At 38.6% G+C, this 26,739-nt stretch overlaps 1 protein-coding gene and 1 long non-coding RNA gene across 2 annotated transcripts; one reads left to right on the top strand and one right to left on the bottom strand.

Annotated features, from left to right (window-relative positions):
- Positions 1–5,957: 5,957 nt before the first annotated feature.
- Positions 5,958–17,129, top strand: LOC125269632. Its single transcript, XM_048192562.1, has 10 exons — positions 5,958–6,035; positions 6,200–6,334; positions 11,318–11,345; positions 12,711–13,005; positions 13,086–13,231; positions 13,458–13,737; positions 13,823–13,962; positions 14,074–14,165; positions 16,669–16,765; positions 16,851–17,129. The coding sequence occupies exons 1-10, from the start codon at positions 5,958–5,960 to the stop codon at positions 16,871–16,873; spliced, it is 1,314 nt and encodes a 437-aa protein (XP_048048519.1). The 3' UTR covers positions 16,874–17,129.
- A 6,660-nt stretch (positions 17,130–23,789) lies between these two features.
- On the bottom strand, positions 23,790–26,225 carry LOC125270876. The gene is made up of 4 exons (XR_007185484.1): positions 25,756–26,225; positions 25,528–25,559; positions 25,212–25,291; positions 23,790–24,043 (listed from the first exon to the last, which is right to left on the bottom strand). It is a non-coding gene; the product is annotated as an uncharacterized LOC125270876 (long non-coding RNA).
- Between the last annotated feature and the right edge of the window lie 514 nt (positions 26,226–26,739).

Raw genomic sequence — 26,739 nt, forward strand, 5'->3', positions numbered from 1 at the left:
CAAGTTGAGCTGCACCGACCCGAAACAATCTCGCCTCATGTTCACGTGAGAGTGACAAAATGCTTTACGGTAATTCAAAAACAATGTCTATATATTATGACTTTATAAGACAATTTTGAAAATTACCCACCTCCATCGAGTGTACTATATTTGCACATTACCCACCTCCTCTTTCTTGCACTGTATTTGCAAAACTACTGCGCTGGTGAGCGTTGTAGTCGTTGTAGTCCAGAGCTGCGCTTGGAGTATTTACAGTAGTGTGATTCATTGAAGAAAACTGTAGGGGGAGCTTTGCAAATCTTACTGAGTTCCGCTTTAACTTTCTAAAGTAGAAAATCGCTTTCGAAATCGCTTCTCAGGTCGACATTAACACACTGACAAAATTATATTCAGAATTAAAAATATTTTTATACCACTTTTTAATGTGTGATTGTGTAAAGGTTTTCACGAGATACCAACCTTTCGCGAACTTGCTTCCAACACTCATGGAGGCGCGGTGTGCACGGAGGGGAGGGACTGTGCGCGCGCGAGTATGTGATAGAGACGCGTGAGTGAGAGACGCAGGGAAATGAAATTCAGTTGAACGTTTGCTCTATGAAAGACATTGACAAAGACGAAAACTAAGGACATTTAATCTATAATTTTATTTTATTTTAGTTAGTTTTGCCAAACACACATTACAGTTTTGGTTAGTTATCGTTTTTTTTTTTTTTTTTTGTAATGCCTCGTTTTTATTTTTATTTCAGTTAACGACGATGTTTTTTCCCACCTAGTTTTCGTTTTTTCGTTAGTTTTCGTTAATGATTATAACCTTACTCACCTTTCCGACAATGTTAAGTCCTCGGAAGGGCAACGTGAGTCGAGAAGGGCATATGGGCAGTTGCCCGGGCAACCTGAGCAACCCCCCTGTGCACGTCCCTGCCTCATCTTCCCTGACAGGCGCCCTGCACGTGCAGCTGACATAAACCACACTTTCAGTAAACAAAAAGAAAATCCTATCCAGTGGTAAAGTGTTTTCTGTGTTGACAAATCTTTTGCGATGTCCTAATAACAGTCACGATTCGCATGCAATGCGTCAACGTCCCTAATGTCTGATTCGCGACCTAATGACTCATTTGAACAGATTCATTTTAATGAATCATGACAACAACTGATCTGTCCACACGGTCTATAATGAATCATTTACTCGAACAACTCTGAAATGAGAACATAAGTGTGCTTACCCCATTTAGCAAGAGTGGTTAGTAAAATTAGCCTTAATAATCCACAATATTTTCAGGTTATTTAAATGTCAATGTGTAGTAAATTAGGCCTACCTATAAAATCAGTTAGTTTAGACTTGAGTGAGGTGAAACCAGAACAAAGCAAGTTGTTGTTAGCTAGGAGCATTCAATTGTATATGGTAGAAAATTATATTATTAGTTAATATAACTTCTAAATGCTACTTTTTAATACTTTTCAGGTTTAGCAAAAAAGCATCTTCTCTTACAAAGCTATAAAATCACTTTTTTTTTTTTTTTTGCAAAGAGGGCAAGAAAGAATTACAGTGAGAGTGATGGGTACTTTATTGTCAGTATCGGGCTCGCAGATCACGTGGGTAGGGCACTTTTTACTGTTTGTGTGGATGACCATGTCTGTCACCACCGAAGACCATTTTTGACCCAGGAAAAACCCTGCATTGATTCATTTGAATTGAAATATTTAATACTTTCACAGCAAAAATTATGTATGCGATTAATTTAGATTAATTAATCACAGAGTATGTAATTAATTAGATTAAAATTTTTAATCGATTGACAGCCCTAGTTATAATATATAATGTATTTATAACATTTCAGGGGAATAACTCTTGATGTGTTTAAATATGCAGATTAGCTTGTTTTGGTTCATTTAGAAGAAATCTACAGATGCAAACAGACGGATGGTAGTAGGCTTAAAACAAACTCCATCTAAATGTGTAGGGTTAGGGTTAAGTTTTCTTTCCATGGCAGCAAAAATGGACCAAAATCTTAAAATTGTCCACTACATGAAAGAAGTATTCCAACAATACCAAAAGAATTAAAACAATTTATTGATTTGTGCAAAATAAGCAAATTACTAGTGAAACTATGTCCCTCTCCTTGGTGCAGTCATTTATTCTAAATATATAGCTAGGCTACTTGAAAAATAGTAGTGCAGAAAACATGCACATTGTGGCATAGTTTCCTTTGCTGTTGCCTGCTCTTGAGATAAACCTAGTGAATAAGACCATGGTCTCTGTGTGAACGGATTATTTTGTAGAAATCAGTGGAGTATAAAACAATTGCGTGAGTGTGAGGGAATTAAAATAAATTGTTAAGGAAGTCAGAGTTGCCTTAATATATTTAAGGGTTTATTTTTTTTTTTTTTAAATAAATTAATTATGAGAAATGCCCTTTTTTTCCACTTGAACCCCTGCCCCCCACTATGTCTGTGCACGTCCATGCCCCTTCCTGTTCCAACATGACTGCGCTCCAGTGCACAAAGCAATGTCCATGACGACATGGATGAGTGAGTTTGGTGTGGAGGAACTTGACTGGCAAAGGAAAAATGTAGTTGTGCACTCAAAGTTTACTACTGTAACACTTAAAGTATAATTAAAATGATAGTTTAATACACTAACAAGCTGTCCATGTAATACTGAAATAGTACAATTACAAGTATACTAGTACATTTATATTAGTATACTCACAACATAAAAATATAGCTGAACTTTACATAAGTATACTTTAAAAAATGAACTTGAAGTATACTTGTTTTTATAAGGGCAGTCATGCCACCTCTTCTGGTTCTTTTGGAGACATCTCCATCAGACTGGGTTTTCCTTGAAAGTTTTGCATCTTCTGAATCCTCTTCAGAACAGAACTGACTTTAATTTCTTTTCCTTGCAAAATTTATTGAATGTCTATTAATTCTCTTTGGGTACTTATTTGGGTATGTTCTCACCTTTTCTTAAATCTCTTTCTTCACTCAAGGATAATCCTTTTAGAATTGATTTCACAGCCACTCTCACTGTTTATCATATGGAAAACATCAGCATGAAGACAATGTTTCAAAATGTATCTTTCTGTCTTACATGAAACAGCAGCAGGGTGCAGAACAGCTTGACTGTGAGTAAATGCTGGCTGTTACTTTCACTTTTGAATCATTCTGGTTGTGTCACGGACACACAAGAACAAGATGTAGAGATCCAGTTGCAGCATAAGTATTTATTGGGGAATCCAGAAACGTTAATCCAAAGGCAGGCAAGGGTCAAAATCCAGAAATCCAGTCCACAAAACACAAAGCCAGAGAAACAAACGGTGCACGTAACAAAAGGGGTGAGTATGGGAATTGTAGTCCAAGGGGTGAAAACAAGAGTCCAAGATGGAGTGCCCTCTAGTGGCTGATAGGGCACTCTCACTGGTGATCATGACATTACCCCCCCTCAAAGGAGCGGCTACCAGACGCTCCACCAGACAAAACAAAAAACACCAAAACTCAGGAGGGAGGTGGACAGGAGGAGGATCAGGGGGAGGGATGGTGGGCCAGATCCAGGGTGCCCAACTGATAGCCAGGGCGGTGCTGGAGGAACTGACCAGGCTGGTTCCAGTGGTTCTGGAGTCCTGGCTGAGTGCCAGGGTGGCGCTGGAGGAACTGACCAGGCTGGTTCCAGCGGGTCTGGAATCCTGGCTGATTGCCAGGGTGGTGCCGGAGGAACTGACCAGGCTGGTTCCAACGGTTCAGACGGCCTGGGCAGTGGCGGCAGGGCAGAAAGCCTGGGCGGCGGCGGCAGGGCAGAAGGCTTGGATGATGGCGGCAGGACAGAAGATCTGGGCAGTGGCGGCAGGGCAGAAGGCTTGGACGGCGGCAGGGCAGTAGGCCAAGGGTGCTTCATGGCCATATCAGGGAGAGCGGACAGCTCGGTGACGGCCTCCGTGGCCGTATCAGAGAGAGCGGACAGCTTGGTGACGGCCTCCGTGGCCGTATCAAGGGGAGCGGACAGCTCGGTGATGGCACCAGGCTCAGGCTGCTCAGGCGGCAGGGCAAGGCGCTTCGGTGGCGCCGGCAGGGCAAGGCGCTTCGGTGGCGCCGGCAGGGCAAGGCGCTTCGGTGGCGCCGGCAGGGCAAGGCGCTTCGGTGGCGCCGGCAGGGCAAGGCGCTTCGGTGGCGCCGGCAGGGCAAGGCGCTTCGGTGGCGCGGCCTCCGTGGCCGTATCAGGGAGAGCGGAGGACTCAGGGACGGCAGCGGACTCAGACTGGAACTGCTCTGGGACGGCAACGTGCTCAGGCTGGGGCTGCTCTGGGACGGCAGCGTGCTCAGGCTGGGGCTGCTCTGGGACGGCAGCGTGCTCAGGCTGGGGCTGCTCTGGGACGGCAGCGTGCTCAGGCTGGGGCTGCTCTGGGACGGCAGCGTGCTCAGGCTGGGGCTGCTCTGGGACGGCAGCGTGCTCAGGCTGGGGCTGCTCTGGGACGGCAGCGGGCTCAGGCTGGGGCTGCTCTGGGACGGCAGCGGGCTCAGGCTGAGGCTGCTCTGGGACGGCAGCGTGCTCAGGCTGGGGCTGCTCTGGGACGGCAGCGTGCTCAGGCTGGGGCTGCTCTGGGACGGCAGCGTGCTCAGGCTGGGGCTGCTCTGGGACGGCAGCGTGCTCAGGCTGGGGCTGCTCTGGGACGGCAGCGTGCTCAGGCTGGGGCTGCTCTGGGACGGCAGCGTGCTCAGGCTGGGGCTGCTCTGGGACGGCAGCGTGCTCAGGCTGGGGCTGCTCTGGGACGGCAGCGTGCTCAGGCTGGGGCTGCTCTGGGACGGCAGCGTGCTCAGGCTGGGGCTGCTCTGGGACGGCAGCGTGCTCAGGCTGGGGCTGCTCTGGGACGGCAGCGTGCTCAGGCTGGGGCTGCTCTGGGACGGCAGCGTGCTCAGGCTGGGGCTGCTCTGGGACGGCAGCGGGCTCAGGCTGAGGCTGTTCTGAGAGCATCCTCCAGGCACGCAAGACTACCAAAACATAGAACGTGAGGACAGCCCTCTTGGCCATCACCGGACTGATAGGGAGAGCATGCCGTACTGGAGTTGACTCACTGGCTGGAGCGGGCTCTGTAGTAGACTCACTGGCTGGAGCGGGCTCTGTAGTAGACTCACTGGCTGGAGCGGGCTCTGTAGTAGACTCACTGGCTGGAGCGGACTCACTGACTGGAGCGGGCTCTGGAGTGGGCTCACAGGCTGGAGCGGGCTCTGTAGTGGACTCACTGGCTGGAGCGGGCTCTGTAGTAGACTCACTGGCTGGAGCGGGCTCTGTAGTTGACTCACTGGCTGGAGCGGGCTCTGTAGTAGACTCACTGACTGGAGCGGACTCACTGACTGGAGCGGACTCACTGACTGGAGCGGACTCACTGACTGGAGCGGACTCACTGACTGGAGCGGGCTCTGTAGTGGACTCACTGGCTGGAGCGGGCTCTGTAGTGGGCTCACTGGCTGGAGCGGGCTCTGTAGTGGACTCACTGGCTGGAGCGGACTCACTGACTGGAGCGGGCTCTGTAGTTGACTCACTGGCTGGAGCGGGCTCTGTAGTAGACTCACTGGCTGGAGCGGGCTCACTGACTGGAGCGGACTCACTGACTGGAGCGGACTCACTGACTGGAGCGGACTCACTGACTGGAGCGGACTCTGGAGTGGACTCACTGGCTGGAGCTCACTGGGCTCTGTAGTGGGCTCACTGGCTGGAGCGGGCTCTGTAGTGGACTCACTGGCTGGAGCGGACTCACTGACTGGAGCGGGCTCTGTAGTTGACTCACTGGCTGGAGCGGACTCACTGGCTGGAGCGGACTCACTGGCTGGAGCGGACTCACTGGCTGGAGCGGACTCACTGGCTGGAGCCGACTCACTGGCTGGAGCCGACTCACTGGCTGGAGCCGACTCACTGGCTGAAGCCTTTCTCCTCCTCTTCCTCCTTTTACGTGAGATAGACGATGTACCTGTGCCCATCTCCTCGGTGGACTCTGGAGCGAACTCACAGGCTGGATCGGACTCACTGGTTGGTAGATCAGGTGAGGTCCTCCTACCCCGATCTTCGAGGTAGTAAACGAAACCCCAAAAATCCAGGGTCTGGAGCCCCTCCAACTCACACTGAGGAAGAGGGTCATCAAGGCATCCATTGAATAACTCCTTCTGCGCTGCATCATTATAACGCAGTCCTCTTGCCATTGTCCAGAAAAACTGGGCAAAACCTCCTACCTCTGCTCCCTCCTGTCGCAGAGCCAATACTGCCCGAAACAGAGCCATTCGCTCTCCAATGGAGGCTGGAGGACGAATCCGAACACTCATGCTGCTGGATCCCTTGGAGGTGGTTTGTTCTGTCACGGACACACAAGAACAAGATGTAGAGATCCAGTTGCAGCATAAGTATTTATTGGGGAATCCAGAAACGTTAATCCAAAGGCAGGCAAGGGTCAAAATCCAGAAATCCAGTCCACAAAACACAAAGCCAGAGAAACAAACGGTGCACGTAACAAAATAACAAACCACAACCAAGGACAGACACAACTGAGTATAAATAGACAGACACTAATGATGAAACACAAAACAGCTGAGTGCAATGAGTGTAATAATGAGTCCAGGGGTGAGTATGGGAATTGTAGTCCAAGGGGTGAAAACAAGAGTCCAAGATGGAGTGCCCTCTAGTGGCTGATAGGGCACTCTCACTGGTGATCATGACAGGTTGGTTGAGCTGTGTGTCAGACTGAACCAATCAGAGTGTTTGGGGCGGGGCCGTCTGTATTTGGAGTCACAATGCTGTCTGTACATCTGTCCAGCTCATGTTCTCAGACACAAAGAAAAACACATGAGAGTTCACACACACCCGACATTTATTTTATAAAGACATGCAACATTCATATCCAGTAAGACTGACGCAATATTGAATATAATTTCAATAAGTAAAATATTGCAGGTAGAAATTTTAAGGAACGAACAAAAGCATTAATACTGCTGGGATTCTGAAATAATAAACAGAATTTTTTAAAACTGAATTTACTGAATTATCCGCTGCTTTGCAAGTATATAAATAACAGTACATAATATCACAGCATGATAATTACAAGCAAATATTAACATTAAGTTATAACTGTTAGATACAGATTTGACTGTTAAATGAAATACAATCTCTGAAAACAATGTTTCAAGTAAATTCAGAGAGAGTGAAGAGAGAGACAGGTGGGTGTGATATCGATAGAAGGGAGGAGAGACTATGCATGTCATGTGATGTGTCTTTCTCAATAAAACGTATATAACTCACTCCCTAAAGAAAGACAGACGCCTTTAATCAACATGATGAAGCTCTTCAAGAGCCTGTGGATCTTACTGGGTAAAGTATGACATACATGAATGTGCTGTTTTACACTAATATCAACTTTCTGCAATCTTTCCCTGAATTTTGCTCTGTTTGTAGATTAGTTTACACTTATCTCACTTTCTACTGGATTTTACATTGTAAAGTGTTGAAATTTCTTGCCAAACAAATCTAAATATTCTAGATAAGTTTCTGTTTCATGCATTCTTGCTTGTGTATCATGAACCACAACATTTTTTAAATCATGATTTGCATTATGTAACATTTTTACCTCCATTCAGAAGTTTGTGGATTTGTCATGCTTTTGAAATTATTTTTATGCTCAACAAAGCTGCATTTATTTGATCATAAATACAGTAAAAACAGTAAAATATTATTAGAATGTAAATCAGCTGTTTTCTATGTGAATATATAGTAAAGTGTAATTTATTCCTGTGATCAAAGCTGAATTTTCAGCATCATTAATCCAGTCTTCAGTGTCACATGATCCTTCAGAAATCATTCTAATATTTATATTTGATGATCAAGAAACATTTAAGGATTATTATCAATGTTGAAAACAGTCATATTTTTGTGGAAACTGTGATACATTTTATTTTTCAGGATTCTTTGATGAATAGAGAGATCCACAATCTTTTTTTAAGATTCATGCAATTAATAATTAATAGTAAAATTCCATCAAATTGAACTGAATAATCCTTAAGAATTTTAATTGAATAATCATGAATCAATTATTCAATTCAATTATTCTTAAAAAGGCTTAATTTTGTTTTTGAGCTTAGGCTACTTAATGCATTCTTGATGAATAAATCTGTCAAGTTCTTAAAAACATATTACTGACCCCAGTCTTTTCAACAGGTCATGGAGTTCCTTGTCTCTGGCCTAGTTTTTCTAGGTTTTTTTGTTTGTTTGTTTTTTTAGATCTACTTTACAAATCAAATCTTATGTTAAATAGATACTCATTTGTGTATTTAAATGGTCTGTTGGTGTTATTTATGTCTGTATTTGTCTTGTGGTTCTGCACAAACATGTTTTTGTCTGACTTTAAACAAAGTCTGCTCTTTACAGATTATTATTATTAATGTATCAGTAGTTTCCTCCAACATGATTATTGCACAGATCAATGTTTTAACGCTTTAAATGATTTGTTAACACTTTAGATTACAGCCCTGAAAATACTGCGTAATTACAACATATTTACAGCGTAACTTCCAGGAATTATAGTGTACCTATAAGGCAAGGCAATTTTATTTGTATAGCACATTTCATACACAATGGTAATTCAAAGTGCTCTACATAAAGAAGTACATAATAATAATGGAACACATAAGAAATGCAAATAACAGTAAAAACAGAGAATTTTGCTATCTTATTTCGGGGAGTTTTTTGCTGTCCCTCAGAGCGGATCTAAATGGATCTTCCTCATGTAGAAGGATAACTGTTTATATTTGTCAGGAAGCTGTGCGTTTAAACATTACCCTTACAGACAAATCTTCCTGGACTAACTCTGTCAGAGCTCCATCCAGGGATAACAAATGCTTACTTCCTAATTCTCCCAGCTCTTTCAACCAGACAGCAAGATTTAAAATACATTAAAAGTCAGAAAATAAAAAGATGATACATAAAAGATATAAAATGCATTAAAAATGAAAAAAAAAAAAAGAGTTGAAAGAATAAAAAGATAATACTTATAAAATAATGCAAGCAGTTTGGACATAACACAGTGCTCAATCAGCAAATGCATAGATAAAAAGATGTGTTTTGAGTCTGGATTTGAATGTGGCTACTGTTGGAGCACACCTGATCTCTTCTGGAAGCTGGTTCCAGCTGCGGCTGGCGTAACAGCTAAAAGCAGACTCTCCGTGCTTTGAGTGAACCCTTGGTATTTCTAAGTGACTTGATCCTGATGATCTGAGTGATCTGTTAGGTTTATATTCTATGAGCATATCTGCAATGTATTGAGGTCCTAGGCCATTGAGTGATTTATAAACAAGTAACAGTACTTTAACTGAAGCAAGTTTAGGCACATCCAGTTTTTAATTTCATCAATGCATTGGCACACGGAGTCAATGGGGCAGTAGTCGTGAGGTGATAGTGCTAGGTAAATCTGGGTGTCATCTGCATAGCTGTGATATGCAATTTGGTTCTTTCCCATTATCTCATTCTATCTCATTACTTATACATAAAGTAAGTATGTGTAAGTCTGGGGAATAAAGGGGTAACAACCAGGAAAATAACAAATTATTTAAACTGTAAGTATTTTAGAACTAAGGGGTACTTTTACTATTATTATAGAGAACAGTCTTACTTTTGAGAGCAATTTAGCAAGAACATACACTACACACCTTTTTGTAATAATAGTGTACAAATATATAAAGTCTTTTTTAAAACTTACAGGGTAGGTGTCACAGTCACCGCCTTGTCCCGTTTGTTTTGTTTGTCATGTGCTTCTTTGTTCCCGCCACTCATCACTCACCATGGACACTGATTGCCTTCACAGCTGTTTGTCATTTGTATTGTGTACTTAAGTTCCTGCCTGTGTTCAGTTCAGTGTCCAGTATTGTTAATGTCTACTGTATTTGCTGTTACCCATTTTTCCAGTCTCTGAGATTAAACTTCAATGTGTTACTTGTATCTTCTGCTTCAGTCTTCCTTGGAGCAAGCCTGACAGAAGGCTACATATCAGTGCATTTACACAGTATTTTGTTTTTATTGCAAAAGTGCACTGACTGAGTTATTCCAAGCCAAGTAAAACTACAATATTGCAATTTTTTAATACTGGGGAAGTGTACTCTTGTTTCATGTAGTTACAAGGTAAGTACAATAAAAACACATTTACACAATCTGATATTACTTGGAAACCTTTATTTGAAAAACAACTTATTTCAAAACAGATTTACAACACTTCTTATTCATTTCTCTTGCTTGGCTTCCTCCTCCTCTTGTTCATCTTCTACATTTTTTTCCTTTAAATTCTGTATAAGAAAATACAGTACTCCCAGAAATCACCATTTACTCATCTTTTACCCTCATGCCATCAGAGGTGTATATGACTTTTCTTCTTCAGATGAACACAAACAAAGTTTTTTTTAGAAAAATAAATAATTTCTGGGAATGCTTTATAAAGCAAGATCATGTGTTCCTAAACAACAAAGCATCAAACAGCACATACAGCAATAACTACAGTAATCCATACGACCGCAATGGATGAATCAACTCCCGCGAGAACGCCATGAAAGCTTGAAGCTTCACGTTGCTCATTACAATGTGCTTCGTCAAACATGAAGTCGACCTCTCGTGCCGGCACTGGTGAAAGTTGGTTGGAAGTGAAAAGATGAGTAAACCATGAGAACATTTCTGGGTGTACTGTATTTCTTTTAATACATAATACAGAATAACAAATGTCATGGGATTCCTTCTTAAGATTCATTAGTGGAAAGACTGAAAAAGAAGAAAAGGAACAAGAGGAGGAGGAAGCCAAGCAAGAGAGAAAAAAGGGACAAAACGTGCTACTTTCTGTCAAGACTTTGGAATTTAAAATGAAAAGCTGATTTAAAAAAATAAATAAATAAATGAATTAAGAAGTGTTGTAAACCAGTTTTGAATTAAGTTGTTTTTAAAATAAATGTTTCAGAGTCAGTGATATCAGATTGTGTTTTTTTTTTATTGTACTTACCCTGTAACTACATACTTTACAGCCTGCAGATGTCATACTTACCCTGTAACAAGAGCATTTCCCCTAGTATAAGTACCCCTTAGTTCTAAAATACTTACAGTATAATTAATTTGTTATTTTCCTGGTTGTAACCACTTTATTCTCCAGACTTACACATACTTATGTTATAGGTACACTATAATTACTGGAAGTTACGCAGTTATCAACATTATCATCATTATCATTCACATGATGTTTTATTTATTAGCAATGATATCAAAATGAATTAAATCAAAAATATGATTCATCAAATCCGGGTTCCACAGACTGAGGAAACAGCGAATGGACAGGAAGGTAAGAATCTTTCAGTTTATTGATTGTTCTGTTTTGTCTGTTTGAACTGGAAAATATAAAAGTACTTGAAAATTTAGCCCTGTAATGAAGCTCTGATGTCCATTTCTTCCACTTCAGCTGGTTCCAGTTCCTGAGACCAGTTAGTCAGAAAATCTTATTAACTGGCAATATTTCCCCCAAAATTATCAGGAATAATTTTGCCTTTATTGAACCAAGTCCCGTCCTAATTTATTCTTTTTTTTTTAGTAATCTGTTTCAATCAGATGTACGTCACAATATGTAAGAAAAGAGCTGCTACTTCCATTTCATCGCAACTTTCATTTCTTATCCAGTTTTTAGATTATAATGCTTTCTGTGCAATATAAAACACCAAATAAATCACGATATAGGCCTAGATTAGAATTATATGATATAACAAATGTTGGATTTCTGACGCTCATTACAGGATCATTCCTTTCCCTCTTCATTTGAAATATCTGTGGCATTTTTGCACCCTTAAAGAGGACCTATAATGCCTCTATTTCACAAGATGTAATATAGTCTCTGGTGTCTCCAGAATGTGTCTGTGAAGTTTCAGCTCAAAATCCCCCACAGATCATTTATTATAGCTTGTCAAATTTGCCTCTATTTGGGTGCGAGCAAAAACACGCCGTTTTTGTGTGTGTCCCTTTAAATGCAAATGAGCTGCTGCTCAACAACAACAAAGCTGGAGAATCTCACGCAGCCAAAATGAGGATTGTCAGTAACGGTGTTCAGCCTTACATTGTTCAAACCGGAGTCGACACTGATGGAGAGACTCAGGAAGAAGTTACAACTTTTAGAATGAAACTGGACGTTTCTGAATGGTTAGTGGATAAATTGATGTAGTTGCTGTGGAGTTGATTCAACTCATCCACTAGCATGTGCCGTCATGTTCATCTTTTGTGTTGAATTGACCCTCATTTGTGAAGCAGTCTGGCGTAAAATGACGGCATGTCAACAACAACTCTTCCTCTTCTCTAAAGCAGCCCAACATGACCCTGCCCCCTTTGTTGTGTGTTCTCGGGGGCGGGGTTTATGTAAATTTTAGGGTTGGTGATGTCACAAACCCAGGAAGAAGCTCGTTGTAGTCCCTACCAGCCATTTGTTGCGATTTCTGTAAAAGAAAATATCTCCTTTGCATTGAACTTTGAGCGTCGTAACTTTGCAGATGTTGTTTATGATCAAACAGCAACATTACATTCTAACTAAAGTTAAAAAAAGTCAAATCATAATCAACTTCCCTTTTAACACTTAATTTCAGACTCTGGTATGCATTTTGCTGATGGTGAAATGCTTCTTCTACAAGGTCTTCTGCAAAATCTAATGCTTGATGAGAATAAAAAGATGGTGATTCTCACTGGCCTTCATCCCTGAAACATTTTCCAGAGAACGCAGCAGTATGGGGGACAACTAGTCAGTCTTCAACTTACGCCGGCTCTGTGCCTGGATTTGCCATTGATGGTTTGCTCAATTCCTGGACCCACACTAACGAAGAGACCGACCCGTGGTGGAGAGTGGATCTTCTGAAAGTATACAGAGTGAACAGAGTGAGCATCACTAATAGACACAGCAATGCTGCGAGGATAAACGGAGCAGTGATTCGTATTGGGAACTTCCTTGACATTTACAGCAACCCCATGTAAGGCTTTCTCTGACTGTTTTGATGAATGTGGCTACAGATGAACAGAAACCAATAACAGATGAACTCTCTGTCTGTAGATGTGGTGTGATTTCGACTCTTGCAGCGAGTGCCACGGTCAATTTCTCATGTGGCGGGATGGAGGGACGTTATATGATTGTTCATATTCCTGGAAATCTGAAGATTCTTAGCCTTTGTGAAGTTGGAGTCTATGGGTATTTGGCAGGTAATTCACTCTTGCATTCATGAAAATCTGAGAATGAACCTCATTGCTTCCACAAGAACCAATGAGGTTCATTCTCATGTGAGGCCGTTGAGGTACTAATCATGTAATTGTTGTGAATATAGTTGTGAGGGCGTCGTTTTTTTGACAGTTGTTCATTTAGAAATTACTCCCTTCACAACTAATAATAATCTCATGCATGTCATGCAATTAAAAAAAAAATTCCTAGGAAATCTGGCAGCAGGTGAAGCCGTTACACAGTCGTCAACATCTGCAGACTGGTCTGCTGAAAAGGCCATTGATGGTAATCGAGGTCTCCAGCAGCTGTACACGGGATGCTCGTCAACCCTTAATGAGACTAACCCGTGGTGGAGGCTGGATCTGCGTCATGTTTACAGAGTTAGTAGAGTGGTCATCACTAACAGAAAGGACTGCTGTGCAGAGCGACTAAACGGAGCGGAGATTCACATCGGAAACTCTTTGGAGAACAACGGCAGCAACAATCCCATGTGAGAATCTTGAGGTTGAAAGAATACATAAATGTGAGGGATTAATGCAGTATTCTTTAATCTCCATCTGTTTCTCTGTCTGTAGATGTTCTGTTATTCCTGCTATTCCAGCAGGCGAGTCCTACAGCTACTCATGTAATGGGATGGATGGACGTTATGTGAATTTGATCATTCCTGGAGACATGAAGACACTCACTCTCTGTGAGGTGGAGGTCTATGGCGACGGTAAAACATTGTCACATATTTTTGTCCACAAATACACTAATAAAACTAAAACTTTTAACAAATGCAACCTCTACTATTTCATTTCACATGTATCAATGTGTTTTTGTTTAGGGCCCGTTATAAAAAGATCATTTGTAAAGATGCAGTTTAACTCCAGAGTTGATTTGACTGACCCTTCAATGAGAGAAAACATTCTGAAACGGGTGAGAGAAAGAAACAGATTTAAGCCTCATGATTATTGCTGTAAAATACCAGCAGCTGTCGTCTGTTTTCCCTCTCTTTAAAAACAGATCTCTTAGTCTTGAAGTCGAGATACACTTGAAACTCAAGCCTTAAAGGGCACCTATTATGCCCCTTTTTACAAGATGTAATATTGGTCTTGGGTGTCCCCAGAATGTATTTGTGAAGTTTCAGCACAAAATACCCCACAGTTAATTTATTATAACCATTTGAAAATGTCATTTTTGGGGCCTGTTTTAAAAAGAGCTGTTTTGGTGTGTACCACCTTAAATATAAATGAGCTGCATATCCCCGCCCTGCCTTTGGATGAGGGCGTAACTTGCATACCTATGGCAATAAACAGTCGGTAGAAGCAGAATGGCTGAGAGTGAGAGACCCGCTGTTTTGTATGGCATTCAGCCGTACATGTTTGAACCGGAATCAGACCCAGATGATGAAGAGACTCCGGCAGAAGAAACACAATTGAGAATGGAGCCGGACGTCTCTGAATGGTTATTTGATACATTTATGTACTTATAGAGTTTTAATCGCGTCCCCTTTGCAATTATGGATGTGCAACACACACACACACTGTGATAACGTTCGCGCAATTTTTTGAAACTACAAACACAAATACTGTGATAACGTTTGCTAAGTAAACATACACAGTTTTTAATATAATATCTTTAAATATATATATATATACGTGTGGATACACACTATACAAACAAGGTTTAAATTATATACACAGACATTCTACGACGACGACAACAACTTTAGACGCATTTGTTATTGAATTGGCTGACATCGACTGAAATGACTATTTGCTCAAAAAACATTAAATACACTTACTTCTTCTGGAGGTGACGTTGGATCGCGAACAGTAGGCAACGATCCACACTTGAGGATTAACTTTGAAGCAAGACCTGCTTTGAATTGACCCTCGTTCTCAAAACAGTCAGTCAAAAAATGATTTGCGCAAACATAAACGTATTTTGGAATTTTGAGTGGCGCCTTTCTTTCGTAAATAAAATCCATCCACTGCGTTTTCAGTGGCTCTGATGTCGGAAGTAAGTGAAAACTACTATGTTCATTATTACATCCTACAACAGAACACTTATGTTTCTTAGGAGACATTACCGGCTGTCGTTGAAACAATGGAGGATGGTTGACAGATCACCGAGGGCGGGGTCTATGCCAAAACCAGATTGTCAATCAAACCACGTGGGTGGGGCTTAGCGCAATTCTACGTCACAGTGAGAGCAATCTTAGAACAGGGCGTTCTGAGACAGTGCTTATGAATTATTGAGATTGTAAAAAAACCACTGGGTGGATTTTTCTCATTCTAGGGTGGTTTTGCTCACACACTGCCAACACACATTTATGGTCAAACACCATGTAAAAGTGAATTTTGCATAATAGGTGCCCTTTAAATGTCTTCGTGAACATATTAAAGGGTTAGTTCACCCAAAAATAATGAAAATTCTGTCATTAATTACTCACCCTCATGTCGTTCCACACACGTAAGACCTTCGTTAATCTTCGGAACACAAATTAAGATATTTTTGATGAAATCCGATGCATAGCCAGCAATGACATTTCCTCTCTCAAGATCCATTAATGTACTAAAAACATATTTAAATCAGTTCATGTGAGTACAGTGGTTCAATATTAATATTATAAAGCCATGCAAATATTTTTGGTGTGCCAAAAAAATAAAATAACGACTTATTTAGTGATGGCCGATTTCAAAACACTGCTTCAGGAAGATTCGGAGCGTTATGAATCTTTTGTGTCGAATCATGATTCGGATCGCGTGTCAAACTGCTGAAATCACGTGACTTTGGCGCTCCGAATCATGATTCGAAACAAAAGATTCATAACACTCTGAATCATGATTCGACACAAAAGATTCATAACGCTCCGAAGCTTCCTGAAGCAGTGTTCAGAAATCGGCCATCACTAAATAAGTCGCTATTTTGTTTTTTTGGCGCACCAAAAATATTTTCGTGGCTTTATAATATTAATATTGAACCACTGTACTCACATGAACTGATTTAAATATGTTTTTAGTATATTAATGGATCTTGAGAGAGGAAATGTTATTGTTCAGGCCTCACTGAGCCATCGGATTTCATCAAAAATATCTTAATTTGTGTTCTGAAGATTAATGAAGGTCTTACAGGTGTGGAACGACATGAGGGTGAGTAATTAATGGGTGAACTAACCCTTTAAGGCTTGTTGCGATTGTTTTTTGTTGCTTTTGGAGATTTACCTGAAACCTGAACTCTTACCGAAGATTTTAATGACCGTATATGAAATGAAGGTTATTGCAGCAAATTCACCAAATACTTTTACTATTAACTTGATATTGCTCCAGAGTTGTTTAATGAGTAATAAAGTGATATTGTATTATTCAAGGTTTACAGTGATATCACACAGTTTGAGAGATTTGAGCGTATTGTCGTATTTTGATGCTATTTTCAGTTGGGATCTGCTCTGGCTGACAGAGGATTCACAAATGTGACACTGAGTTGGTCTCAAACCCCTAAACAGGTGATCCAGAAGGTGAAGGCGGCTAAAAGTGAGTCTGTTCTCACAACCGTACAATAACTCATGAACAATTATTATGAGAATTAGGCTAATAAGCAAATACGTTTTGTTTACAGGTCGTTGTGGGAAAGGAAAATAACACTCTGGAAATCTTTAAATGCACATTTGTTAAAGACAATAATTCTGATTCTATATATATTGCCTAAAATGTCTTTATAATTATATATATATAAATATGTTTACTATGAAAAGACATTTAAAGCACTTCTGCTTACTTTCCCTTTTAGTGTTTATTCACATATTAAGGAATTATAAACATGTTGTGTATTGTCAACAGAGATAAATATAGTAATACATATAATGAAAAATAAATTAATGTCAAATGTACCTTTACACAACCCACAAGTGTAATTAATTTTAATGTCAATTTTCTGTAAATTCACTGTCAATATTACACTTATTGTAATATATTGTAAGTTACATTGCATTGTTTTATTATTTAAATTAAATAAATGTACCTGCAATTTCATGTTTTATTGGAGCTGTAATGAGGTGAACTGGATCAGAACAGCGCATGCGTCATTGAGCAGCCGTTTGCTCTTGGCGCGATATTTGAATTTTAAAAACCGTTATCATTTTTCTTTTCTTACCAGAGCTTTTCATAAACTTCTTCAGACCTCTCGTGTGAGTCGAGAATCAGGCTAGTTGTCATGGACAATGTTTCTCACACTTTATTAAGAACAGGCGAATCTCAACATAACATCGACTGTTACGTAACAGTCGGATCATTAATATGTACGCCCCCAATATTTGCATATGCCAGCCCATGTTCAAGGCATTACACAAGGGCAGCCAGTATTAACGTCTGGATCTGTGCACAGCTGAATCATCAGACTAGGTAAGCAAGCAAGAACAACAGCGAAAAATGGCAGATGGAGCAATAATAACTGACATGATAACATGATATCTTTAGTGATATTTGTAAATTTTCTTTCTAAATGTTTCGTTAGCATGTTGCTAATGTACTGTTAAATGTGGTTAAAGTTACCATTGTTTCTTACTGTATTCACGGAGACAAGAGAGCCATCGCTATTTTCATTTTTAAACACTTGCAGTCTGTATAATTCATAAACACAACTTCATTCTTTATAAATCTCTCCAGCAGTGTGTAATGTTAGCTTTAGCCACGGAGCACTATCAAACTCATTCAGAATCAAATGTAAACATCCAAATAAATACCATACTTACACGATTAGACATGCTGCATGATGAACACTTTGTAAAGATCCATTTTGAGGGTTATATTAGCTGTGTGAACTTTGTTTATGCAATGATAGAGTCGAGAGCTCGGGGGCGGGGAGCACGAGCATTTAAAGGGGACGCGCGCTGAATCGGCATATATTTAATTATGCTCCAAAATAGGCAGTTAAAAAAATTAATTAAAAAAAATCTATGGGGTATTTTGGGCTGAAACTTCACAGACACATTCAGGGGACACCTTAGACTTATATTACATCTTGTGAAAAAGCGTTCTATGGCACCTTTAATAGATACTATCTGCAGGAAGGTTACATCTTTTCATGTGTACACAATGGCGTAAATTATCCAAACCACTGGGGGGAGCTCTCGCCAAAGGTCTGCTAGAGAACACGTAATAAAGCAGTTTTTTAATTTTTTTTTTTTATTTGTGCATGAACAATAACATAACATTATAAATCTTCACAGACTGAGAAATAACAAATTGTAATACATAATGTCACAACAAAACAAAAGAAAAATATAAAAGAAAAATTAAATTAACTAAAAAAAACACTGTAGGGGAGTAATTCAAATTGGTAATAAGGTCATATTGATTAAACAAATCAAGTAATTTTCTGGCTTTATATGTTCTCATAATTTTTAAGGCATCAGTATATAGGGTTAGCTCTTTTCTAAATATATTAAACTGGGGTGCAGTTTTCAAAATTTTGCATTTATGAATAAAAAATTTTACTATAGAAATAGACAGTTAATAACAAAGTCTGCATTTTTGTCCTCCAAATGTATACCAAATTTTATCATGTCCCAATTAATAGGTGGAAGAGAGTATATGTTGTTCTTTATCCAGTTAAGGACCTCATTCCAAAATGGGTTAACCAAATTACATTGAAAAAAAAAAAAAGTTCTACAGTTTCAATATCGTTATTACAAATTTGACAAGTATTTGATTCCACATTAAACCTTATTCTTAGAAATTCTTTGGCTGGATAAATGTCATACATAATTTTAAAGTGTATTTCTTTATATTTGGGTAAAATGGGAAATGCAAGATATTTACATCTGTATTCCTTTACCAATTTCTTACTTAGATGTTGAAAAATGTAATCTCTCCTTATACGACCAGGATAGGTTTCCTGCAAAAGACAGTTATAATCTTCTTATCAACAAATTTTATTTGGTCTAAATTAAGATCAACTATTCTGGAAATAAGTGTAGAATATGTTAAAACCCCTTTTAACATAATAACCATTGGTAAAGGAATACTTTTGATGACCTTTGTATAATCTTTCTTTTCTTTTGATACAGAAATCATTATAATTCCAAAAACAGCCATCTGTGTCCATCATGTGAAGCACTGACCAAATACCTTTTTGCCACCACTCCTCCATAAACAAAGATTTTCTTTCTGGACTTGTTTATGAAAAACGGATAGTTTTAGTGAAACCTTAGAAAGCTCAAAGTCGCACTGTAAAAAAAATTGAATACCTCCACATTTTTTAAAGAGACTGGATGGAATTGCAAACCAAAATTAATGCTCATTTTTGATAAAAGATTGGAGCCATTTAAGTTTAAGAACCCCATTCATAATATCCAAATCAATAGCCTTTAACCCACCATTCTCGTATTCCTTTATTAAATCATTTTTCAGAATATAGTGATACTACTTTCTCCAGATGAAGTCAAAATTCAATTTATTAATTGCTTTTATTTTCCTAGTAGAAATCGGCAATGAAGACCCTGGGTAAATTAACCTTGAAAGACTCTCTATTTTTGTTAATAATATTCTCCCGAATATTGTGATGTCCCTCTGTAACCAAAAGTTCAGAATGGATCTACACTTCTCAATATTTTTATCAATATTGAACAATTCTAATCTATCTTCATCTTTTGAAATTATAATTCCTAAATACTTCACCTCCTTTTTAATTGGAATATTATACAATGAGAGCAAGGGGAAGTCATGAATAGCCATCAGTTCACATTTTGATGTATTTAACTGTAATCCTGATGCATTAGCAAAATATTTTACCAAGTTAAGTGCTAGGGGGATCTGCATTTGGTTTTTTAGAAAAAGAGTTGTATCATCAGCAAGTTGACTAATAATAATTTTGTGATCCATAAAGTGTTACAGGTGTGTATGCAGGAGAGATGAGGCGAATACGGAGATCCACAAACAATAGGGTTTAATGATAATCCAGGAGTATAATACAACGTAGCACATAAACATAACCTTATCATAACAGTATAACAACAGAGAACGGACAGGGAGTGAAGGGAGTGAGTCCATAATAAAGGTAGTGCTGATGAAGGAGTCCAGGTGCAGGTGTAGAGACAAGAGGATGATGGGAAATGGAGTCCGGGAGACACGGGAACTGTGACATAAAGTTAATACCCGAAATATTTTCATTCTTTAAAAGAATGGCTAACAATTCTGCAACCATAATAAACAACAGAGGTGAACTACTGTACCACAACCCTGCCTTATCAATCAATCAATCAATCAAAGTTTATTTATAGAGCACCTTTTAAAAACAGCAGGTGTTCACCAAAGTGCTGTACAAACAATATAAAATAAACAACAGAACTAAAAAGCATAAAAATAATAAAAATAAAATAAATAAGTAAAAACTAAATAAAAGAAAAAATGCAATAAATACAATAATAATTAGTAGCACACACTTAAAAAGAACTCCTAACAGGTAACTCTCATACTGCCCCATACAAATATGTTTTTAAATGTGATTTAAAAACAGCCAGTGAAGGTGCCTGCCTAATGTACAAAGGCAAATTATTCCAGAGTTTGGGGGCCGCTACTGCAAAGGGACGGTCACCTCTGCTCTTTAATTTTGCATTGGGGGATACTAAAAGCAGTTGCCCAGCAGACCTATAAGTGCTCTGGATGGAGCATATGGCTTTAATAGATCTGAGAGATATTTAGGACCAACGTTATTTAATGATTTAAAAACTAAAAGTAAAATCTTGAAATCAATTCTAAAATGAACGGGCAACCAATGAAGGGAAGCCAATATAGGTGTAATGTGTTCTCGTTTGCGTGTCCCCGTTAATAAACGTGCAGCTGCGTTTTGTACCCTCTGCAAACGTGTTAGAGATGCCTCACCAGTGCCTACATAGAGACTATTACAATAGTCCAGTCGGGATGATATAAAAGCATGGATGACCCTCTCAAAATCAGTAAAAGATACAAATGACTTGACTTTAGATAATTGCCTTAACTGATAAAAACACGATTTAACTACCAAATTAATCTGTTTTTCAAGTTTAAAGTCACCGTCCATTAAAACCCCCAGGTTTTTAACAACAGGCTTCACAAAAGACTTTAAGTCACCCAGATCTACATCAGGAGTATTAATTGTACCACCAGGTCAAAATAAAATGATTTCAGTTTTATCTTCATTACACTTTAAAAAGTTGGAGGCCATCCAGGCTTTGATATCTTCAAGACATCTCAGCAAAGGTGCCACAGAGTTTGCATCCTCACATTTCAAAGGCAGATAGAGTTGCAAGTCATCTGCATAACAGTGAAATGAGATGCCATGTTTCCTAAAAATGGACCCTAAAGGTAATATATATAAAGAAAATAAAATCGGTCCAAGAATGGAACCCTGAGGGACTCCACATACAAGAGATGCAGTAGAAGACACAAATTCCCCAAGACGTACAAAGAAAGTTCTTTCACCCAGATTTAAACCATTGTAACACGGCACCCTTTATACCAACACAATGCTCAAGGCGAGAGATCAGTATATTGTGGTCTATGGTGTCAAACGCAGCAGTAAGATCTAACAGCATAAGAACAGCATAGTTACCTGCGTCAGTGGCCAATAATAAATCATTGTAAACTTTTAACAGGGCCGTTTCCGTGCTGTGAAGTGATTTGAAACCAGATTGGTACAGCTCTTGCAAGCCATGCAAGTCTAGATAGGCTAATAATTGATTAAAAACAACTTTTTCCAATATTTTGGAAGGAAACGGGAGTTTAAAATTAGCAAGAACCAATGAATGCAAGGGTTTTTTTTATCAGTGGTTCCACTATAGCGTGTTTAAAATGTAGGGCTACAACTCCATGAGTGAGACTACTATTTACAACCATCAGTATGATAGGGCCAAGTTCTGCTCACTTGAAATCTTGGGCATGTTCCTTTAGGAAGAGCTACTATTTATGTTATTATACAGCATTTTGATGATATTAATAAATTTAGGTCCAAAACCAAAATGATAAAGAGCTTGGAAAAGAAAAGGGTGTTCGACCATATCAAAGGCTTTAAAAAAAGTCCAGAAATAAAATAAATGCATCGTCTTTAATTACATGATTATATTCAAAAATGTCCATAATACAGCAGTTAATGGGAGACGAGCAGATAGCTAACACACAGAATTGAGACGCTCCATATGTGGTTGACTTTATTTTGTTACTTCTTTCCTTGCAGATTTGAATGCAAAACAAGCATATTAAATGTGTTGCACCAGAAACGACGCCTGCTCCTTTCTATATGTGTAACATCAGTCATAGACTATTTACCTCTCTATACAGACATATTTTAAAAATTCATAAAATGGTACGGTCTAAATCCTGACTGGAAATCCTCACAGATACTATTTCTTTCTAAAAAGGAACATAGTTGTGATGAAACTGCCTTTTCTAGTATTTTTGACAGAAAAGTGAGATTTGAGATCTTACCAAGGTTGTTGGTAACTTTTTTAATGTATACTGTATTGTAGATAATAGCCTTAAAAGGATTTGTCTCATCTAATCATCTAAATTAAGTTCATGAAATTGAGATTTAGAGCATTTTGTTGTGCCTCTGTGCATGCATTGTTCTCTAAATTACTAACATTGTTACATCTGTCTGTTTTATTTCAATTTTGTAGAATTATAAATGGATGGTAATTCTTAATATTTTTGTTGTATGAACATTAATTAGCAGATAATGATAATTTTCTGATACATTTAATATGTTTAAATGCCACATTTGCGTGTTAAAATTATCTTATTTGTGTTAAGATGGTTCACATATCTGCTGTATTAAATGTGACAGCAAGTGTAGCCCCTGAGCACACTCAGCACGTATTCAAGTTTTTTGAATATATCAGAGAATATATCACGTGTCATTTTTAACACATCTTTTTTTGCAGCATACATCATTCGCAACTGCTTTTTATCACTTAAAAATCACCACAGTTTTATTTAGAAGTATATTTTAAAATGCAAAGTACTGAAAATACTAATTAGAAACAAGAAGTTCTGTAAACGCTTGCAAAGTCCTCCCTCTGCACGTGCCTGCATATAAGGAATTAACAAAAAGCGCCTCTTTTTTGTTAATTATAGCACAGACAACATACACTATGATATATATCACTTTCAGCAGTGTTTTTTGTAATTTCAAAGAGTTTTCTGTAAAATGACACTGGGATATTGCATTTCTGTCAGACCACTATAGTCAAAGATTATTAATGATAACAAAGAACGTTAGCAATAAAGAACGATAGTAAACTTTTTGCTGTAAATTTACAGTAAAATACTGGCAGCTGGGTTGCCAGCCACTTACTGTATTTTTACAGTACTACTTCTGTAAACAACATTTACAGTATAGTACTGTAATTACCAAATACAGTATCCTGCTGTAATATTATGTACTTTTACAGTATTATACTGTTTATCTACAGCTATTAACTGCATTTATACAGCTTCTCATACTGTACTTATATATGTCATTAAATCATTAAAAATATACTTTTTTTATGTTATGGCAAAGGAAATGGAAAGCAACATACTCTGAATTTTAAAACTTTTATTTTTAAAAAGAAGAAAATTGCAACGTTGAAAGGTCAACATTTTAAATGCAATCAACAGTTATCATTGAACAATACAGCAATATTATTTACTTTTAACATTTTTCCAAATGTGGAGTAAAAACAAATAATAGGCCTACAAGTTTTTCAGTACTGCTCCTTTTTTGCACAGTGTTGCCAGTCTTGGAAGTCACTTTCTCTTCTTCTTGGGCAGTGTTCATGGTTGATGTCAAAGTACCTATAAAAGAAGAAAAAGAGAAGAAAAAAAAGGAGAGAGAGAAAACAGTAATGAATATTGTAAATATATGCACCATAGCATTTCAAATGCCTAAGCATTTGATTGCAGTAAGTTAAAATATCCAATTAGCACTTCAGAAAAGTTGCAAAAAAATAAAAATAAAATGCTAATAATTGTATTCAATGAAATCGTTCATTCATTGAATGGACTATATGCACAACAGCTTCCGCATTGTATGTCGTACTATATCTCGGGAGTTTCTGGTAAAAGCATTCAGCTCACCAATTTACACCACTAACCTGCTGCAGTCCAGTGCTCATCTTCTCATTAACTGTTTTTCTTTTACTGTTTTTCTTATATTTTATACCTGTTGAATTTACATTTTAATTAATTTAATAAAGTAACGATAAGTACAAGCTTGTGTGTGTTAGTGCTCTTATCCCAGTCTTTTAAAATAGTTAAATAGATGGTACCTGCCTCAAGACATTTAGCAATGTTAAATATTTAATCTTTAAGGGTTAGTTTACCCAAAAATTAAATTTCGGTTTGTTGTTAATTACTTGCCCTTGTGTCGTTCCACACCCGTAAGACCTTTGTTCATCTTTGGAACACACATGGAGATATTTTTTGATGAAATCTGAGAGCTTTCTGCATAGGCAGCAGCACAACTTACACATTCAAGGTCAAGAATGGTAGGAAACCCAATTGTTAAAGTAATCTATGTGTGTCTGTGATATGTGATAGAAAGCTCTCGCATCACAAATATCTTAATTTGTGTTCTGAAGATGAGCAAAGGTCTTATGGGTGTGGAACGACATGAGGGTGAGTAAATGACAGAAATTTTATTTTTGGGTGAACTAACCCTTTAAACAGTAACGCACTGGCAGCGGACTGACAAATATACTTTAAATATTAAGAATTTGAATACTAAGAATTGAGTGAATTACATACAGTGAATTTAATAAAATGTGTATTTAATAAAAATAAATGAAGGTTTGTTTTGATCTTATTCATCAGGTCTCACACACACTGCAGCATCGATCACTAAGCAGAAATAGGCAAGTTGTATTATTTCAAAATGTAAGTGTGTTACAAGCCTCAGTGCAAGTAGTCCATTCTTTGCCATAAACCTGATTACATCACATGTGAAATTAGGTTCAATACTTACGTTAACATAACCATATTTCACAGAAGGCAATTTTCCCCCCTTTCTGGTTCTTGAGCCATGTTTAGGGTGTATGTCAAAGCCTAAAACCAGAAAAGCAAAGAGAGAGAGAAGTGAATATTGTGCATTCATTCACCATAGCATTCTTGTGAACACAAGGACTCACAGCTAAGCATATGATCTCAGTAATGTGTCCTGTTACACTTCAGAAAAGATGCATCTTAAAATAATGCTTAAAATAATTGACAAAATAAAATTGTTTATTCACTGAATTCTTTATCATAAACCTGATATACGTGAAAATAAGCACAACACTTACGTAAACAATGGAGCTGCATCAGATGATTCAGACTGAAACGAGAAAAAAAATCAGGTTGTAAGAATAACTTAGATTTGTCTATAAGATGAAACATCAGTGTTACTGCATGAAGCGCTGAGAACAGAGCAACGTTAACTGTTTGCTCATGAGAAGTTTAACATTTCAAGATCAAACAATTCATGACAAAGTAAAAACGCGAACGAAAAGCTCCAGAAAAGAGTGACTTACCGTATTCTCAGCCGAACAATCGTTTATCCGTCTTCTCGACACGGGCACAAACGTTTTGATTAATCAGGCGGAAAATAACATCTCCGTCTTCTCAGCAGCGGCGTCCAGTCATCCCGCGTCTCAGGCAAACTGACGCTTCGAAAGCTTAAAACTGCACACTATATTTACTCAAATATCGTTTAATGATAACATTAAACCGTGAAGAGTCGACGTGAAACACTAAAAGCGTTGGGAGAAAAGCTAAAATGTATGCCTGGCCTAGAAATTTAAAATGAGCGTGGAAAAAAAAATCAATCCCATAATGCAATGCTTCTACAGTATTATACTGTATTACGAGCGAAACGGGCTGAAAACAGAAAACTACTGTATATTTACAGACATTCTGTAAAATATACAGAATGTTACTGTTTTATGAAAATACAGTATAATACTGTTAGAAATTAGCTGTAAATTTACAGCAAAGTTTTACAGTGTAGTAATTTGCAATAGCAAATTTAAGGTTGGTTCCTGTAAAATGACACCAAGATTTTGTATTTAGATTACTGTATGTGGGGTATGGGAAGCTTTTCAAATTAGGTTAGACTAAATCCAGGCAGAAATCCCCCAAATTTTCCCAGTGCTTAGGAGGTTAATGATCAGGCAAGTTTAATATATGATGGTGGTCCGATATCTGGAAATCTGATGGCTTTGAAAATGTCTCCTGCGTCCCTGGGAATTACGATGCCGTTGGACTCAGAGCAATCCTTAAGTTACAGCAGATAATACTCGTTAAAATGCGTAGTGCTGAAAAAATCGATCATGGAAATAGTTAGCTAACAAATACATTGTTAATTGTTAACGTGCATTGAGCAATATACCGTTTGTGAAGTGTTAGCCAGGCAGAGCGCATAACACGTTGTCCAGATCATTAACACCTAAAAGAGTGTTTGTTGCGGTTGGCAGCGTGAAATGTTGTTTGTTCTCATCGCATTACTTGCATTCTAC

Source organism: Megalobrama amblycephala, linkage group LG6 (assembly GCF_018812025.1).
Source record: "Megalobrama amblycephala isolate DHTTF-2021 linkage group LG6, ASM1881202v1, whole genome shotgun sequence".
NCBI classification, from domain to species: domain Eukaryota; kingdom Metazoa; phylum Chordata; class Actinopteri; order Cypriniformes; family Xenocyprididae; genus Megalobrama; species Megalobrama amblycephala.